Here is a 19,248-nt window from a genome sequence, read left to right as displayed (position 1 = left end):
TTCTCCAGCCTCTCTCTGCAGTATTTTGTGTAACTCACCTGTACAGGAATCTCTCACTCCTCAGAGTCCCCCTGATCCTTGACACATGGCTCCCCCGTCTTGCTCACTGTAGGCTACTAGGCAGGGGTCAAAAATAGTAGAATCTGTTTATGGAAAAATATACAATTCATTTAAACGTTAGCTGGAAGGAATTATAAATGATTATTGAGCAATCTGCTTGTGAAACTGGAGGTGAAGGGTGATCCAAAGCAAAGAAACTACTTAGGAATCTGCAGAAAAGTAAAAAGTCTGATAGGAGGTAGGTCTTGCTCCCAACAGCGCATTCAGAACAATGGTGATTTCAGACACCTCTCAGCCTTGACCCTCCAGAACCCACAGCAAGTAGAGAAAAAACGCTGGAAGTGGAACGTCACTGATCACCAAGCTTCTAATAAGGGAGTGGAACATTCTCTTCACCCAAAGGGGTCAAAGATTCATAGTTCGCCATCACATTCTTGTGAAGCTCCTGAATTATCCCACGTCTCCCAGGAGGAATAGAACAAGATGTCATCAAACATCACCAGGACTTGAAATCATGAGCATTCACATGCCACACTTCCTTATTCAACTGGATTATTATTAAATAGGAAAAGGAGTAGGAGAATATAAAAGTCCTCATATAAACATTCCTCACATTCCCCTAGTATCATTGTTGTGCAAATTACTGCCACCATATTTCTGTTTTGCAATTCACATTCCTTTGCATCCTCAATTCATTACTGAGACACTCAACATTTCATTAAACTTGAATACAGCAGTTCAGTTGAACTGCTGAATAAAAGGTATTAGCTGAATAGCCCTGTATCTTGAAATACAAACATATTTGAAATGCCCAGATGATCCGGTGTTGGGGCTCACAGGAGTGCCTCACAAGTATCAGTGAATGCATCCTCACAACACTCCAGAGAAGCAGGCCAGTACTATTTCCCCTCCCTACTAAAACAGGGATCTTAGACCCAGACAGGCAAAACTCCAAGTTATCAGTAGTAGCTTCAGTGGCCCTCCATTCCTGGGTATCTCACATTATATATCGGAAGCCAGAATCTCAGAGGCGGAAACAGCCAGGCCAGCCCTACACGTCTGAAGATGGGCAACCGGGAACGGAGGGATCCCTAAGAAGAGACGGATTTTAAAAATGTGATCCTCACTTTTGTCCTAGATTTGGCTAAACTGTGCTTTATCATCCATTCATCCCCCCAGCTGTCTGTTCCGCCCACCTGTTGCATCCTGTCCCTCACCTAGACTGCGACCCCTCTAAGGCAGGGACTGTTTTCTTTGTTACTTCTCTGTACAGCAGCTAGCACAATGGGGCCTGATCCTAGACTGGGGTTCCTAGGCACTATGGTAACATAAATGACTTGCACAAGGTTTCACCGGAAGTCTCTGGCAGAAGCAGAAATAGAACCCAGATCTTATGACTCTCAGTTGTGTGTGTTAATCACAAAAAGTTCTTTCCGCCCATGCTAAACACCTCTTTAATGTCTGACTCAGAGTCAGGCTTTGCTCCTGCTACTAGCTGAGATATTGTTAACTTGAGAACTTCACCATTAGTGCCTGGGGAAGTCTCAGAATCCAGAAGTTCTTGTTCTTCAGCAGGTTCTCCACGTTCTCTGCAATAGATTGTACTCCTGGATCAGAGTTTCCACCACAGCCCACTTACTCCCCAGCTGGTTATCAAACTCCATCACTGTCCTCTCACAGTCTATTAATTTCTTTTCAGCTGTTCCCATTCTCCCCTCCTGACTCAGTAATCGCGTGACGTGAGAATCCACCTTCCTCTCCCTAGCTTGAATTGCAGCCATTATTGTCCACAGGAAGAAAAGGAGGACTTGTGGCACCTTAGAGACTAACCAATTTATTTGAGCATGAGCTTTTGTGAGCTACAGCTCACTTCATCGGATAGGGAAATGTCTGCAGTTTGCAATGAAGTTTATTCAGAGGCCACAGGGGGTTGTAAATGCATTGGATGCCATGACTCCACAACCCATCCCAGAACCTGTTTCCAAGGACAGAAAATTAGAGGAATGCAAGGTCATATTCTCATCTGGCAGAATCAGCTCCGAGACACAACTCAAGAGCTCTCACTTGCCATTGGCCCCTCGGTGCTTCCTGAGCTTGGATCTTTGTTCTTACGGAGTCACATTCCAGTGAAGATACTTTATGGTTTATTGACGTGTTAATTATGAAGCTGATTGAGGAGTTAAATCTCGACAGCTTAAATTGCTTTGGGCTGAAACTTGACATGCACATCAGACACCAAAGTAGGGCTGTTTCATACCCTGCCCCCTAAATTCTTTACATCAGCTTTCAGATATTTTCTGTCTCCAGAGCAGTCCCAGATTAGCCTCTGATCCTTTTGGACCTTATGTTTGTAAGGCAGACTCTGGCCCTCATCCTGTAATCAGATCCACATGGGCAGACCATATGATGTATCACAGCAGCACCAAGAGGCCCCAGCTGAGATGGGACTCCATTGACCAAGGCACTATACAGACACATGCTAGGCACACAAACCAGTGCCCCTGCACCCACACTGATCTGATTGCAAGATCAGAGGCTCATTTAAGAAAAAAACCTATTTAAGATGCTTGGTGTCTTGTCTGCACTGGTGATTTCTGTCATTTGGTTCAGTCTGTTCAGTTGACATTGGTTTGCAGAGCAGCTTCTGCACAAGCCTACAAACTCCTTCACTCATGCACCTACAACTTGAGAATAAACCAATTCAGCTGACAAATACTCATCTCAGAGGGACCCACAGCCCATGGGTCATAACAATAAGAGAAACATTCTTAAATCTAACATTGAGAAAGGAATTTTAATTTAAAAACATACTGAGAAAATAGGGCCAAATTTTTCTAACGGCTGCATTCAGTGCCTGGATGAAAATGAGAGCCGAACTTGATGCTATGGGTTTAATTTAAACTTAAATACAGAGAGTGAAACGACGACATCCCCTGGGTTGGCTGGCCTAATTCAAAGCATTACCAGTCTGGAAAAAGGAAACCTCCTTCCAAGCGTGACATTAAAACAGAATATGTATGCAGCCTGGAAGCAGCCTGGAATGTACAACACAATTGTCTTTCCCCAGCAGTGAGTGGAGTTGTGTTGCACGTACAGCCAATACTCACAGGCCAGCGCTGTCCCTTTCTACTAGCTGGACAACACACAAGTCTGTGTTTGCTACAGCCTCTGAGACAATACAGCTTTCTGCTTTCAGAGCCCAGGTTAAATCGCTCACCTGAGCTGGAGCCCGCGTTCAGCCAGGATCCACCTTCCCAATCCCAGATGCAGATGGAACTCAGTGGGGCAGGAGGACTCCAGATCTCACCCCCTCATCTCTGCACAAGGGTGGACATTAGTGTTTCCCCACTCCCTCTCCCATGCTGGGCTGGGCAGTCCCCGTTTCTCCTCGCTAGGCGATGGGCTATGCTGAAGAGACAGAGTACAGCCTGGGACCCAGCCGGTAGCCATTTAAAGCAAAACCCAGAGAAGATTCTTCCTCAGCTCTGGGCATGAGCAGCACCCCCTGCACAGGGGAAGAGCTCACAGAACAGGCCAGTCGCCAAACAGTATGGACACCCAGCAGAGTCCATAGTTCAAATGCCGAGACAGTCCCTGACTGCTATATCCCTGACCGGGTTTATACTGGTTCCCAATATCTTTGTAGCGGATCTTGTTACTTTTTAAATTCTCTCAATCCAGAATGCTTGTATTTTATCTGGAAGAAGAGAATTCCAAGCATTAGAGCCACGCAATTAAAATAGCCAGAGGAAATATGTGGTATTATAATTTGCAGGAGGGAGGTACCACTGCAATTTCCAATACAATGCTCTATTGCAAAATCAAGTTGTAAGGGCCCACGAAGCAAGGCCAGTCCAGTGATTAGGGCTGTTGCTTAGCACATATAGGACCTGAGTTCAATTCCTTACAGGGTGTGACGGGATAAACACATTACAGGTTGTGAAGTACTTAGATACTATGATAATTGGGGCCACATAAGCACTTTAGAGTCAGTGCATAGCTAGCTAATACATTACATTTTATATAAACAGAACATACATTGATACCTCTAATGAGATGCTTATTTTTACGTAGCACACAATTTAGTCTGAAAACCACATTAACAGCTTTAAAAAGAAATAAACGCCATGGTTTACTGGCCATATTGTCCAAGTGGGTGCAATTTATCTGTGGTCAGGCCAGAATAAGGCACTGGCACCACTTAAATCCTACTTAATTCACCCAGTTGCTGGCCATCTGCACAAGGGAGAATTTCGTCCAACAGGAAAGGATTCTACGTTGGCACCCAGGAGTGGACTGTACAGACTAATACGACTTTTCAGCTCAAATTTCTCTAGATTTAATCTGTGACCAAAGCCAATAAAATTAAATGTGGTGCCACTAATCACGTGAACTGCAAGAATCATGAGATGACAGAACTGGAATAATCACAGAGCTGTAAGAATTTCAGAAAAAGGCACTGGAAGGAAGGAGCAATCCAGTAGCACAAAGCTGGATTGTTTATAGCCCAGTATGAAGAGCTATTGGTCCCTCACTCTGCACTGACTCCAGTGTGACAATAACATGAAATTCAATACCTGAATATTCACCATTCAGTGGATCCCTGGGAAACACAACCAGATCTAGAAACCGGTGTTTCCTAAACCCAACCCAAGGCTTTATTCCTGTTTCCACCCTGGGCTGCAGGAGATTCAGAGCCACGCCAAACACACCCAGAAGAGCACCTGCGACACAACCACCCCACTCTGTGCTGCGCTGGTTTTTCCCATTCACAGCAGGACACACGCGACAGGGATACTGTGCTGGGTAACCAGCACCTGGCTCCACATCACTCTGAACACTGTGCTGAAACTAGCGCTGAGAGGGCTCCTCCGAGGATCTCCCAGCCCCGCCCTCCCCTCCCAGACCTTAGTGAATGAACATGCACTGAGCCAATGCCCCAGTGCAGTGTTCAAGAGGGCAGTGCTCTTTCAGGTAAAACAGAACACCAAGGCCTTGACCACTTATGCTCTAATAAAGCCCATTAGAGAGCTAACGTATATCTGCAAACTTTCTAATGCTGAGATGGGGCAGCTGAGAACAGTTGGCCAAGGGATGCAGTGGAAACTTTACCACTTGGGTCCTTTGAAATTAGAATGACCAACACATTTGGGAACATCATGTGTTGGCAGGGAGACAGACTGGATAACTGAGTAGATTCTTTTCATCACAAGAGCAGGGGTCTTTACATCAGTCAGCTAGACAAATTTCCACTTTACACTGTCTATCTTCCCAGAACAATAAAGAGGTAGGTGGCTAGCTGGCTTCCAGGTGGCATGACCATTTTAACGTGACTGGGATTCCACGGTATTGTATAATTAATCATTGTTAGGGCAAGCCATCCTTTATCATTTTATATCTAAATAATCCATACAAAATTCCTTTTTGTAGTTTCTGTGTGGATATACTAATCATCTCGACTGGGATTGGAGCACGTACTATTCCTGTGCACTGTTAAAGAGATGCCATGTTCCACCCTGGGGCAGCTGCATCTCGGCAGCAGGTGACACAATCCCTGTATAAGGCATGTAAACCACTTTGGGATTTTCCAGATTAAAAGGTACGATGTACAGTGCAAAATTATATATTTTAAAAAACTGAAATCTTAAATTTGCGTATCAAATAAAAGTTACTTCACATTTATTATCAAAAGGAATAGATTTAAAAAGCAGTTAGTCCTACTTCAGCAAAATATCCTGTACATTATGATGAATATTTACCCTAAATTAGCTTTTTCTGTTCTTTTTAAATTTTGCTGCATGTTATTTGCTTCATTTGTTTTACATCAAATTATCGGTCCCTACACACTGTTGCACCACTGCTTCCTTTCACAAAGACTCCGGACTCAAATGCCCAGGTTGGAGGCAGCTCCCATTGGCTCCTACTCCCCTGTGTGCGTCCTCAAGTGGTACTTAAGGGACTGTTTATATCGGAAGCACTTCGTGCACTCAGTGCAGGGGTAGGGCCTCTCGCCGGTGTGAGCCCGCTGGTGCTCCAGCAGGTGGTGCTTCTGAGTGAAGTTCTTGCCGCACTCAGTGCAGTGGTAGGGTCGCTCCCCAGTGTGGATGCGCTGGTGCTCCAGCAGGTGGTGCTTGCGGATAAAGCCTTTGCCGCACTCAGTGCAGGCATGCGGCCGCTCCCGCGTGTGGATGCGGTAGTGGTTGGTAAGCTTGGACTTCTCACTGAAGGTTTTCTCGCACTGGGTGCATTTATAGGGCCGCTCCCCCGTGTGAGTCCTCTGGTGCCTGAGGAGATGGGAGGGACGACTAAAGTTTTTCCCACACTGAGGGCATATGAAGGACATCTCGCTCTTCCCAGTGTGGATCCTCTGGTGCATTATCAGGCTGATCTGCAGCCGGAAGCTCTTCCTGCACTCACTGCATGTGTACGGCCGCTCCCCCACGTGCGTGATCTGGTGTTTGCTGAGGCTCGACTTGTGGCTGAAGCTGCTCTCACACTCAGTGCATTTATAGGGTTTCCCTGCCGGTGGCGTTCTCGGCTCTGGCTTGAGGCTGTGCTTGTCTCTGAAGTTCTCCACACGTCGGGCCGGGCCGACTCCCCGTCGTGTGTGGCTGCGCTGGTGCAGGATAAACTGCTGCTTGATCCTGAAGCTTAAGTCGCACTCATTACATTCATAGGGCCCCTCTTTGAGATGGTTCCTCTGGTGGATTATAAAGTTGATCTTCAGCATGAAGCTTTTCCCACACTCAGGACAGATATAAGGTCTTTCCCTGGTGCGGTTTCTCTGGTGGACGATGACCGTCTTCGTTTCACTGGAGTCTCTTTCACAGGGAGTAGATTGCCCCGGCCTGTTTCCGATTGGGTTTCTCTGTTGCATTTTGGAACTGCACTGAGCTTCACAGGTTGTCCCCTGCTCATGATTCTGGAAAATCTGCTGCTCTGCTCTGCCTGAGAACATGGCATATGGCTCCAGGGTGTCAGGATCATCCTCCTCCTCAGTTTTGATCACAATCCCGTCATCTGGGAAAATTGAAAAGAGAACCAAGACATCATTAATTTCATCTGCTTAGAATAAAGGAAGCCTCTTATGATTAAGACATTCTTGATACACAATGGAAACTGCCTGAAAAGTTTTTAGGAGCAAGTGACATGCTGGGTCAGACCAAAGGTCCATAGAATATCAGGGTTGGAAGGGACCTCTGGAGGTCATCTAGTCCAACCCCCTGCTCAAAGCAGGACCAATCCCCAACTAAATCATCTAGCCCAGAATCCTGTCTTCCAACAGTGGCCAATGCCAGGTGCCCCAGAGGGAATGAACAGAACAGGTAATCATCAAGTGATCCATCCCTTGTTGCTCATTCCCAGCTTCTGGCAAACAGAGGCTAGGGACACCATCCATGCCCATCCTGGCTAATAGCCATTGATGGACCTATCCTCCATGAACTTATCTAGTTCCCCACTTGGGTATGAGGAGGTATATTTGTTTAAATGGGAAAACAAATTTACTGTATATACTCGATCATAAGACGGTTCGTTTATAAACCGACCACCCCAGGATGGATAAGTAAAAATGGTAAAAACTGTATGACCCTTTCATAAGCCGACCCTACATTTCAGGGGTTGGCAAACTTTGGCTCCTGGCCCATCAGGGTAAACCGCTGGCGGGTCGGGATGTTTTGTTTACCTGGAGTGTTCGCAGGCACGGAGCCCCTCAGCTCTCAATGGCGCCACTTCCCGCAGCTCCCATTGGCTGGGAACGGCAAACCGCGGCCAAAGGGAACTGAGGGGCTCCATGCCTGCAGATGCTCCAGGTAAATAAAATGACAATGTATTAGATAGTCAATTTAATGATTTCATAGAGTTTAAAATCATCAAATTTTGCTGAAAACCCGTTTATAAGCCGACCCCCCCTCTTTGATGCGTCACTATTTTACCAAAAATATTTGGCTTACGAACGAGTATATCTGGTAATCTATTCAGCAATCCCCTCGCCCACTTTGTCCTGAAACAAATGTGGCCTGGCATACAGTTCAGGGACACCAGTTTGTGGTATCCCCTTGTTAATAAAATATTGGCTGAGTATAGATCATTCTCAGCAAGATCAGAAGCATCCTCAATGACACTGTGCAGACCCCAACCTGAGAAGAGTGCTTGTTTGCCAGCCTTAAGTCCTGCAGCAGGAGTCTGGCTCAGTCTTGCCATTTGTATATAAACAAAGCTATTATTAGCTTTTACACTTTAGAAAGTCAGGGTTTGTAAGTGAGACACGGCTCAGTTCCTACAGGACAGCACTACACCACCACCACCACAGCAGCAAATTATCATCACGTGCATCAAGGATCACCTAGGATGGAGCTGAATATATCTATGAAATAAGCTAACTAAAAGTAGGGTCAAAAATTGTTCCAATTCACTTTGTGTCGGTAGGGGATAGGTAAGAAAACAGAGGAATGCACATATAACCCAGATAAATAGTTGGCTGCCAGCTACTGAGAGAAACAAGAAAAGGTTTCTTAAAAAAAAAAAAAAAAAAAAAAAAAGGGGTGTGGGGGGGGGGGAGAGGGTTGTTTACTGATCTTCACAAAAGCCAGAGAGATCTTGGCAACACAAAATACCATAAAGCAGCACATAACACTGAGCTACAAGGCATGGGGGGGGACACAACGACTTTCATCCAAGTTTTACTTTGGATGGTAAAGTCCTGGATGAGACAGAGCACTCCAGTAACGTTAATTTGGCTAAAACAATTTGATCCATTTTAGGTTTGTTTTAGGATTCTCCCTCTGCATTCCCCACTTGTAGGAAAAGGATGTGTTAGGCAAAACGGGATGAAATCACTCTGACCACACTGAACTATGACGAGGCTGGCTTTTCCTTTTTGGCCACATTAGCAAGACAGACTTAGCAGAATGGAAAATATTTGCACTAATCACAGGACCCAGTTAATCATCACTCTGGGTCTCCCTGGAAAACTTGGCATGGTGATCAGGCCCCTCTGGGTAAGTATGAGGTAGCCTCTGCTTTCCACTGGGCGTGGTATTTGATTAGTTCCCAGTCACGCTACATGGCACAGAACATCCAAGGTATACATATAGGTCCGGTAGATAGTCTGGGTGTCTGCTCTCCCCTAGCAGAGCTCACCAATAACTTTATACCCAATTCCTTGCCTTCTAGGAATAAGACCTTTGACAGGTTACAAGATTTAACTCTAGTTCCTACGTAACAGTCATCCGAACACACTTCCAATTCTACCTTAATCCTATTTTAGCTCATAGTATTTATACAGCAGTTTTCTTCTACCCAGAGGGGGCTGCTAGGGTGTGGTAAATCCTCAGGAAAAGCATTGTTTGGGGATAGCCGAGTTTATCTCTGAAGCACTTAAGTTTCTTCAGTGTTTTGATCCAGTTTCTGAGCAGACTAGCTGGTGATGGAGAAGCGGATATGGTTGGCTAATGCTTTCCTCCATTCCATGTAGTGAGTATCTGTAGTGTGGGCTCGCTGGCATTTTACAAGATTTTGCAATATAACAGAGTTCCTCTCATACTCAATGCATTGGCAAGGTGTCTCACTCTCGAGTCTCTGATGTCTAATAGGACACAAAATGTGGCTGAAGCCTTCACCCCACCAGGAACATGCTAGTCACCTGTTACAGCCTAATGAATGAAGTCTCTGCTGTGCAGTAGGACTGGTCTTCAGAGAGACGTTTCTGACATTTACTATATGTGTCTGGTGTGCCTTACTCTGGAGTCCCCTGACTTCATGTGTGACTTCCGCTGCTCTCATGGTCACGACTTCCACAGGTTTTCCTCCTGCATGGGTTTCTGGTGGGATTTAAGACTGTTCTTTTGCTTAAAAGTTTCTCTCCTCCCCCCAGGCAGACTCTGGGCCTCCCTCCCGTATGGATTCTCTGCTGCACTGTACATCACTGCTGTACCCTGGAGCTTTTCCTCACTCTGTACATTCATACAGTCCTGCTTTTGCTCTGCTCCTCTGATGTAATACAAGGCTTCTCCTTGGCCTAAAGCTTTTCTCACATTCAGCACATACAGCCTCTCACCTGTGCAGTTACCCTGCTGAACAATGACTCTTCTGATTTCACTGAAATCTGTTTTATATTCGGTGGACTCGTCCAGACAGTTCCCTGAGGGGTTTCTCGGAGGTGTTACTGAGCCATACGGACTACCATGGGTTGCTTCCTGGTCTGGATTCTGGAAACTTCCTTCTGATCGTTCCAACATTCTGTGCAGCTCCAGGTTTTCAGGGCAGTCCTCAGGATGAATCTCCTCTGTTTTGATCACAACCCTTATACCTGCTGCAATAAAGAGAGAACCCAGATATGATTCATTCCACTGAGTTGGGATATAAGAAACCATTAGCAATAATCCTTTTCTGATTCACAGTGCATTCACATCACGGAAAGAGTTGTGGAACTGCAGACACCACAATTTTAGGGCTGATTTGCCATTTTTGCGTTTTCCTGCAGAAGGTGATTTGCCCTGACCTCAAACCACTACTGCAGAAGTCTTTAGTAGTGCCTCAGTCACCTCAAACATTCCCAGGGTTAATGATCTTCCTAAATCCCAACGCTGCAAGCTTCAGGGGGCCCAGAATCCGGTAGCCAGTATAAACTCTTTCTCCAAGACCATCTCACCCCAACCCTCCATCACCTTTCTATGCAGCTCCATATCCAGCCTCTTGGCCATGCAGTGAGCTCATTCCACCCTCGCTCTCTGATCCTCCAGTTGCTCATTCTGGTTGCCCTAATCCTCACCTCTCCTAATGGGACAAGGTGCAGAGACACCACCTGGTCCCCAGTGAACAGGATGTTCACCCCATCTTAGCTTCCCCTCAGTCTGGAAAGGTGCACTCAGAGAGGCGTGCTAGGAAGGATGGGTTAATGGATAGGGCCCTGGACTGGGACTCAGGATACTTGGGGTCAATGTCTCCGGCAGCCAGACTGCCTGTGTTAACCTGGACAAGTCACTTAATCTATCCTGTGCCTCAGTTTCCTGATCTATAAAACATGGACTAGCACACCTTACCTCAAAGAGATACTCTGAAGACAAATCCATCAGTGACTGTGAGGTGCTTAGATGCTACAGTGAGGAGAGGCAGATAGATAGAAAGAAGGGCTATAAGAGCGGCTGCTTGGGAGGCAGGGGAGAAGGGCGGCCTTTGGAAAGATTGGGCTGAACCCCCAGCATTTCCATTTCCCTGCTTATATTAGCTGATTCTCTTTCCTTGTTATAAGCACTAACCCTGCAAGGAAGATACCTTGCTGACTGCAGCTGTACTGTTTTCCCTGCTGAGTCATTCCACCACTTACAGTGCCCTGTTCCCATGACTCTCCACAGCCTGGAGGGTCACTGTTCTGCAGGCTGACCTATATCTGGATACTGAGTAATTACATGTCCAAACCTTGCTCCCTTGAATCTAAGACTGTCTTTAACCCCAACTGTGCTTTCCCTCTCCCCTTACTGTCTCTGTGTTCTTCCCTCACTGTAGCAACCCAGCAAGGGAGTACTCCTGCCCTTGTTCTCTCTCTCTACTCCATCTCTGGTAGAACTCTGCATTCTGCCCAGAACCAGTGCCCCTCCGATGTGCACTGCACCATATCATTATTCTACTTCTCAGATGCTACAATTAATACATTTACTCAGCATTGCGTTAATCTGCTACTCACCTGCACTGGGGTCAGTAAGGATTTCTCTCTCCTCATCCGCGTCCTGCTGCCCTCTGACCCGTGACTCTACTCCTTGTTCGATATGTGACAAAACACCAGGTTTGGAAATTGCAGAGTCTATTCAGTGAGAAAGAGATTATTGTGCCATAAGCTTTAACAACATTTCCCCTTACCTTTCCTACATAAGACCTGAAATTACATTTAACTCAGACTCTGAAATCAGCTGGACAGTGTCCCTTTAGGGCACTTGCTCTTTATCATAATGATCTGAAAAGCATCTGCATACAGGAACAGTTGCTCGCCATTTTCCATAAAAGTCACTTCTCCCCCAGCACCATATTCCAGAAGCGATGACCAGCAACTACCCTTTAGCAAAGGAGATTTCTGGGGGGGACATTTCAGAGGAGTTCAGCAGTGGCCCAACTTAAATGGGAACAGCACTAGGTCAGTGCTGAATGTCAGCCTCTAATTATTAATGCACGTGTCTATAAGGCATGTCCACAGCAGGTTTTATATTCAAAGCACCATTTTAAAGTGAACTCCGCATTCCTTAAAGGCACTGGATTAAGAGTTTTGGAGACCCGTGTCCCGTGTTTATCCAGAAAATAGGGGCAGCATAAGCAAACAATGCAGGCTTTTCCCTTGCTGCTCTGCCAGCATGTCTCAGCCCTGACGTGAGGATCGCCTAACAGTGTTTATAAGAAAGACTAAGATTTTGTTATGGATATTTTCAGTAAAAGTCATGGACAGGTCATGGGCAATAAAGAAAAATTCACAGAAGCCCGTGACTTTTACTAAAAATATCCATGACAAAATGGGAAGCTCAGCTGCAGGGTCCCCACACTGTCGGGCAATGGTTAGGCAGCGTGGGGTCCTATTTGGCGCTCCAGGGGGTGCTCGGAGCTCCGGGGGCCCCCCTCGCCACCCACTCAGAGCTCCAGGGGGTAGGGCCACTCGGTGCTCCGCACACACCTCCCCCCCCGGAGCTAAAGTCACGGAGGTCGCTGGAAGTCACGGATTCTGTGACTACCATGATCTCCATGAAAAAAATCATAGCCTTATTTATAAGGGATGAACACACACATGTCCAGTCACTACCCAAAGCTAGAAAGCAATGAAAGGAGGAGTATTTTTAAGTCTACTTTTAAAACGGAGCTGACCTTCAATCATAAAGGCACTGAGGACGCTATGTGCTGACCCACCAGCCTGTAAAATCTCTGAAGTTCGTTTATAACAGGTGAAAACTGATCTTTACCTAAAGAGACCAAAGATTCATAATTGCCCTTCATCACATTTTTGTACAGTTCCTTCTGCCATTCGTCTAGTTTCTCCCACTCCTTCTCATTGAAATAGACTGAGACGTCATCAAATGTCACAGGCACCTGGAATCACAAATGTTACACACTTAGCACCTTCTGCAACACTTTTATCTTGGCATCTGATTCCTTAACTTCAGTGAAAGGGGAATAAATCCTCTCTCCATCCCACTCAGATGTCAAAGCTAATTCAGTGAGGTGAAGAATCCACAACACAGAAATCTATTCTCATGTGTATCTGGAAACAATTCTCAGATTCCTATTTCCACAATATAATGTACCTCAATTGAAACCCTGGCTCTGAACACTGTCGGCTTCAAATCCAGATCAGAATTTATCCAAACCCCACAGATCTGATTCTGATCTCACATCAATATAAACTGGGACCAAGGCCACTGAAATTATTCAAGTTATAATGTGCGTCAAATTGTTAAATGAGATCAGAATCAGGCATCATGGTTGATCCTCATTTCTGTGAAGGAGATGACCTCAAACCCCCCTGTTCAATTGCTCCAGAACTCTGGAGAAATTCTGTTCCAGACCTGAGGTTCACAGTTTTGGACTGTCACTAGTTATTATACAAATCTGATTCAGAAATGTTTACAGTTTTCAGATACACACAAAGGCAGCTCTTTTCTGCAGAGCTGGGCAAATATTTCATAATAATTCATTCATATGGTGAATTCCACCTGATAAAATCATCAAACAGATTGCAGTTTTCGAGGTTATTTGCCAACTAATTATTTCTGCAGATAATTCCAAGCTGTAGCTAATTTGCAAGCACTTTGTTATGAGTATTTGAACGGAGCAGTTTGGATTGGACACACAGCCCTTTGTTTCAGTTCCGATTGAATGACTATGATTCAGAATGAAGTTTCCAGTCAAGTACCGACACTTATAAATTTGATAGTCTTTGTGAATATGCAACAACGTTTATTTTAAAAAAATACCATTTTCAATGACATTTCCACCAGTAAACATACTTGCTAAAATATCTGTGAAGTACAAAAGCTGTCAATGCAAATATGAATGAACATTAAAGGAACTTTTATTTTTCTTTGGTTGCATTGTTCACCTAGTACCAATTTTTAAGTACATCAAGCCTGTCCCCTTTCTCCTGAGTCCCAGCTATGCCCTTTTGCCTGGCACCAGAGAACACCTACCTGTTGCTTCCTGCCACCCTTTCCTAGCCTCAGACACCCCTTACCTGCTCTCTTCTGTTGCTTGGTTGTCTCACTAATAGGAACTTGTAATATCAAGGAATCAGTCTGGCATGGATCAGCGTTCACGTCACACTGCCCATCAGTACCCGGCCTTGGCCGTGGAAGCTAATGATCCAGCCAGTGGACCAAATACAATGACGAATCCTGGTCACGTGCCACCTGAGGCACGTTGTGTATACACTAAGAAGAAGTCTGGCTACTGGAAGAAGACTGCCAGCCATGAACCATTACCCCCAAATCCTAATTATCTGGATCTGAGAAATCCCTACTTTAAAAAAATCCCTACAGCAAAAAAATATTTAGTACATCAGAAGCAGGAAGCTGGCTAAACAATCAGTGGGATCACTGGACAATCAAGGTGCTAACGGAGCAGTCAAAGATAGGGCCATTGCAGAGAAACTAAACGAATTATTTATATCAGTCTTCAGTGCACAGGATGTGAGAGAGATTCCCACACCTGAGCCATTCTTTTTAAATGACAAATCTGAGGAAGCTTAGGGAACAAATTGATAAATTAAACAGTAATAAGTCATCAGGACCCGATGCTACTCATCCAAGAGTTCTGAAGGAACTCAAATATGAAATTGCAGAACTACTAACTGTGGGTATGTAACCTATCACTTAAATCAGCTTCTGTACCAGATGACTGGACAATAGCTAATGTGACACCAATTTTCAAAAAAGGCTCCAGAGGTGATCCCGGCAATTACAGGCCAGCAAACCTAACTTCAGTACCAGGCAAATTGATTGAAACTATAGTACAGAACAGAATTATCAAACATAGATGAACATGTTTTGTTGGGGAAGAGTCAACACAGCTTTTGAAAAGGGAAATCATGCCTCACCAATCTATTAGAATTCTTTGAGGGAGTCAAACAAACAAGTGGACAAGAGTGATCCACTGGATACAGTATACTCAGACTTTCAGAAAGCCTTTGACAAGGTCCCTCAACAAAGAATCTCAAGTAAAACAAGCAGTCATGGGATAAGAGGGACGGTCCTCTCATGGATCAGTAACTGGTTTAAAAAGACAGGAAACAGAGTAGGAATAAATGGTCGGTTTTCAGAATGGAGAGCGGTCAATAGTGGTGTCCCCCAGGGGCCTGTACTGGGACCAGTGCTGATCTACACATTCATAAATGATCTGGGAAAAGGGGTGAACAGTGAGGTAGCCCAACTGGCAGATGATAAAAAATTACTCAAGATAGTGAAGCAGACTGCAAAGTAATGAGCATTGGAAAACATAATCCCAACTATACATACAAAATGATGGGGGTCTAGATTAGCTGTGACCACTCACGAAATATATCCTGGAGTCAGTGGACAGGTCTCTGGAAACATCCATTCAATGTACAGCGGCAGTCAAAAAAGCTAACAGAATGTTGGGAAACATTAGGACGGGATACATAGGACAAAAACAACGAGGAGTCTGGTGGCACCTTAAAGACTAACAGATTTATTTGGGCATAAGCTTTCGTGAGTAAAAAACCCACTTCTTCAGATGAGGCATCTGAAGAAGTGGGTTTTTTACCCACAAAAGCTTAATCTGAAGAAGTGGGTTTTTTATCCATGAAAGCTTATGCCCAAATAAATCTGTTAGTCTTTAAGGTGCCACCTGACTCCTCATTGTTTTTGTGGATACAGACTAACACGGCTACCCCTCTGATAGATAAGACAGAAAATATCATAATGCCTCTATATAAATCCAAGGTGTACACACATCTTGAATACTCCATGCAGTTCTGGTCACCCCATCTAAAAAAAAATATAATGGAATTGGAAAAGGCACAGAAAAGGGCAACAAAAATGATTGGGGTATAGAACAGCTTCCATATGAGGGGAGATTTCCAAGACCTTGGAAAAGAGATGACGAAGAGGGGATATAATAGAAGGTCTATAAAATTTTGACCGGTGTGGAAAAAGTGAATAAGGAAATGTTATTTACTCCTTCCTATAACACAAGAACTAGGGGTCGCTCAATGAAATTAATAGGCCGCAGGTTTAAAACAAACAAAAGGAAGTACTTCTTCACACAACGTACAGTCAACCTGCCGAACTCTTTGCCAGGGGATGTTGTGAAGGTCAAGACTAGAACAAGGTTCAAAAAAGAATTAGATAAATTCATGGAGGATAGGTCCATCAATGGCTATTCTGTTTGCCAGAAGCTGGGAGCGGATGACGGGATGGATCACTTGATTGCCCTGTTCTGTTCATTCCCTCTGAAGTTCCTGGCACTGGCCACTGTCAGAAGACAGGATACTGGGCTAGATGGACCACTGGTCTGACCCAGTTTGGCTGTTCTTATGTTAATATTTTTGTTCATAACAGGGACATTCTCCTCTGATCCACTTCCCACAAACAGCTCCAAAGAGGGAAAAGAGGCATGAAAATATTAAGGGGCAGTTTTATTTCTGAATTGCTTTGAGCTCCTAGTTCAATTAACTCTCACCAGGGCTCACTTCTTCCCAGCTCCCCTGAACGCCTGACTCCAGCCACAGTATATGCTCTACTGTTCTCTAGTCGGCAGTAGGCACTTGTAAAATGTGCCTCTAATTCTGCACCCAAACTGCAGGCTTGAGCTTGCATGCAAAGCTCTAGAGACTGGTTTGAACATTTAGTCTTCCCTGCCAGCACTAGCTGAGATATTGTTACCTTGGGGACTTCTCCATTAGTGCCTGGGGGGAGCCTCAGGATCCAGAAGTTCCTGTTCTTCAGCAGGTTCTCCATGTTCTCCAGCCTCCTCTGCAGCAGCCCATACTCCTGGATCAGAGTTCCCAGCGCGGCACATTTACTCTCCAGCTGGTTGCCAAGTTCCACTGCTGTTTTCTCACAGTCTATTAATTTCTTCTCAGCCATCCCCGTTCTCCCCTCCAGATCCAACAACCGCGTGGCATGAGAATCCACCTTCCTCTCCACGGCTTGAATTGCTGCCACAACAGTCAGGGAAATCTCTGCAGTCTGAGTTTCTCTTTCGGAAGTTCGTTCCGGGACAAGGGGAGGCAGCAAAGGAGATGGGCACTGTGTCACTGCATCCAGTTCTGGACCCTGTTTGCAAAGACAGACATTAGACATGGAGTTGTGGTCACATGGTCGGCTACAGAGTGAAACAGGGCAAGAGTCTCCTGCTCTTAGCAATACCTGCTATTGGATCTTAAGTCTTATGGGGACATTCCCATGGGTTTCCATAAGCAGTCAGTGCACATGTCCAGTTACAGCTCATATCTAAGGGACCCACAGACTTCAGCTAAAGGAAGAGTTATTTTTCAATCTTTTACTTGATTAGAAAAGGGGAAATGAACTTCACTCTCTTATATGTCTGTAGTCCCTTTTCCCTATGTGTGCCAGACTCTTAAGTAGTATTTAGATTGTTGAGAGTCACAGTATGGATTTGAAGCCATTAAGAAGCTCACTCCTATACCATCCTTAGGTTACATTCTCACTGGAATACACAAAATAAGGGATGTGTCTTGTCAGTTCTCAGGAGGAAAACCTGGAAGGGAGATCCTGGCTGCCACTGGAAATGGTTTTGGCGATTTGGTTCTGTACTGATGTCTAAGCAAAGATTCATCAGAAATTCAAGAGGCACTGTGCTACTGAGGTGCCATCTTTCAAGGTATGTCTACACTGCACCCTCCCTATGGCAGTGCATAGAATACATACAATACATGTCCCCCAGCACAGTTAAAAACAGCAGTGCAGATGGTGAGGCACTGCTTAGAAGAGTAAAAACATGGCTGTACCCTACACAGCTCTCCACAAGGCCAAGCTGTGCCCTCCTTGTATATACTGCTATTATTTAGCAGTGTAGTGTCCCACGGTCTCCTTGCTGCTGGAGTGTTCCCCACCACAAGGAAAGGCTCTGGAGGAGGGAAGACAGTGGGGAAAGGCTCCAGCAGATCTCTGCAGTGACAAAAGGCTCTGGCAGGGGGAAGACAGTGGGGAAAGTCTCTGGCAGCAGGGAACTGCCGGAGTTTTTCCCCGCTACAGTGAAAGACTCCAGCTACAGGGAAAGGCTCTGGCAGGGAAGAGGCACGAGGAAAGGTTCCAGCACCTCCTCACTGCAGAAGCCTTTCCCCGCTGCTAAAGCCTTTCACTGCTGGGTGTAGCTACATACTGCAGGGTGGTTGCAGCCTACCTTTCACTGCAGCGTGCAGCTACGCATACCCTACAAGCCATGGCCAGTGGTGTGCAACGTAGACATACCTTCAGATGAGAGAGAAAAAAAGAGACCTGACTCTTTATAGTCATTTAACATTCCTTAATACTTTCCATAAGAGTCATGGTATGAATAAGAGAATTCTGGACTTTCCTCCTTCGTAGAGTTCACCCACAGAATTAGTTTAATACAGTCATTTTTGATATCCTGTCCTCGACTTCGTGTACACATTTTGCACACACTGGTAAAGAAGGCACATTCCACCTAGAGGTCTCTCTGTTTAGGGATCCCAGTAGATATGTCTAGTTTTTATGAAAAGCTTTTGAACTCTGGGGGATTAAAGTAGCTATACAAAGAACAATAAAATCCAAGTAATTAAACTAGAGAAACAAAGCCGCCATTACTAACAAAACAGAGCCCCTAAGATCTGTTATGATGTGAAAAATAAGTCACAGAAATGGGGTTGTGGAGTTATGCTTCAAGTCAACAGACACTTTAGGATTTCAACCCTCCAGTCCAGACTATGAGAGAAACAAACAAACAAAAAAAAAGCTCAACACCTGAAGTGTTGTGAAATAAAAGAGAATGTATTATTAACCATCATCACTAAGCATAAACACTTTCCCCTTTGAGAGAGGGGCTCTCCAATAGTCACAAGGTCCCATAAAGCTCATTTCTGCCACCTCTGGAAGGCGGCTGCGATGCTACTGTGTGTGTGTGCGCAACACAATACCCTGAGTTATGGTTCAACAACAAATGGGTAGGAACTGCTCTCCTCCAGCCCCGCAGCAGAAGCCCGACCCTGCGGTC

At 45.2% G+C, this 19,248-nt stretch overlaps 1 protein-coding gene across 1 annotated transcript in view; it reads right to left on the bottom strand.

Moving 5' to 3' along the window:
- Positions 1-19,248, bottom strand: part of LOC141981943 (uncharacterized) — a 38,647-nt gene that overhangs the window by 4,133 nt on the left and 15,266 nt on the right. Inside the window, exons 8-13 of the mRNA XM_074943560.1 lie at positions 16,935-17,327; positions 12,999-13,125; positions 11,744-11,860; positions 10,118-10,372; positions 5,820-7,080; positions 39-143 (exon numbers count right to left, since the gene is read on the bottom strand). Of these exons, the coding sequence (XP_074799661.1) occupies positions 5,981-7,080; positions 10,118-10,372; positions 11,744-11,860; positions 12,999-13,125; positions 16,935-17,327 (1,992 nt within the window). The 3' untranslated portion in view covers positions 39-143; positions 5,820-5,980. The remainder of the gene's footprint in view (positions 1-38; positions 144-5,819; positions 7,081-10,117; positions 10,373-11,743; positions 11,861-12,998; positions 13,126-16,934; positions 17,328-19,248) is intronic.

The sequence above is a fragment of the Natator depressus genome, chromosome 2 (genome assembly GCF_965152275.1).
Source record: "Natator depressus isolate rNatDep1 chromosome 2, rNatDep2.hap1, whole genome shotgun sequence".
Taxonomy (NCBI): Eukaryota; Metazoa; Chordata; order Testudines; family Cheloniidae; genus Natator; species Natator depressus.
The sequence above is the reverse complement of the archived record's forward strand: the minus strand, read 5'-3'. Positions and strand labels throughout refer to the sequence as shown.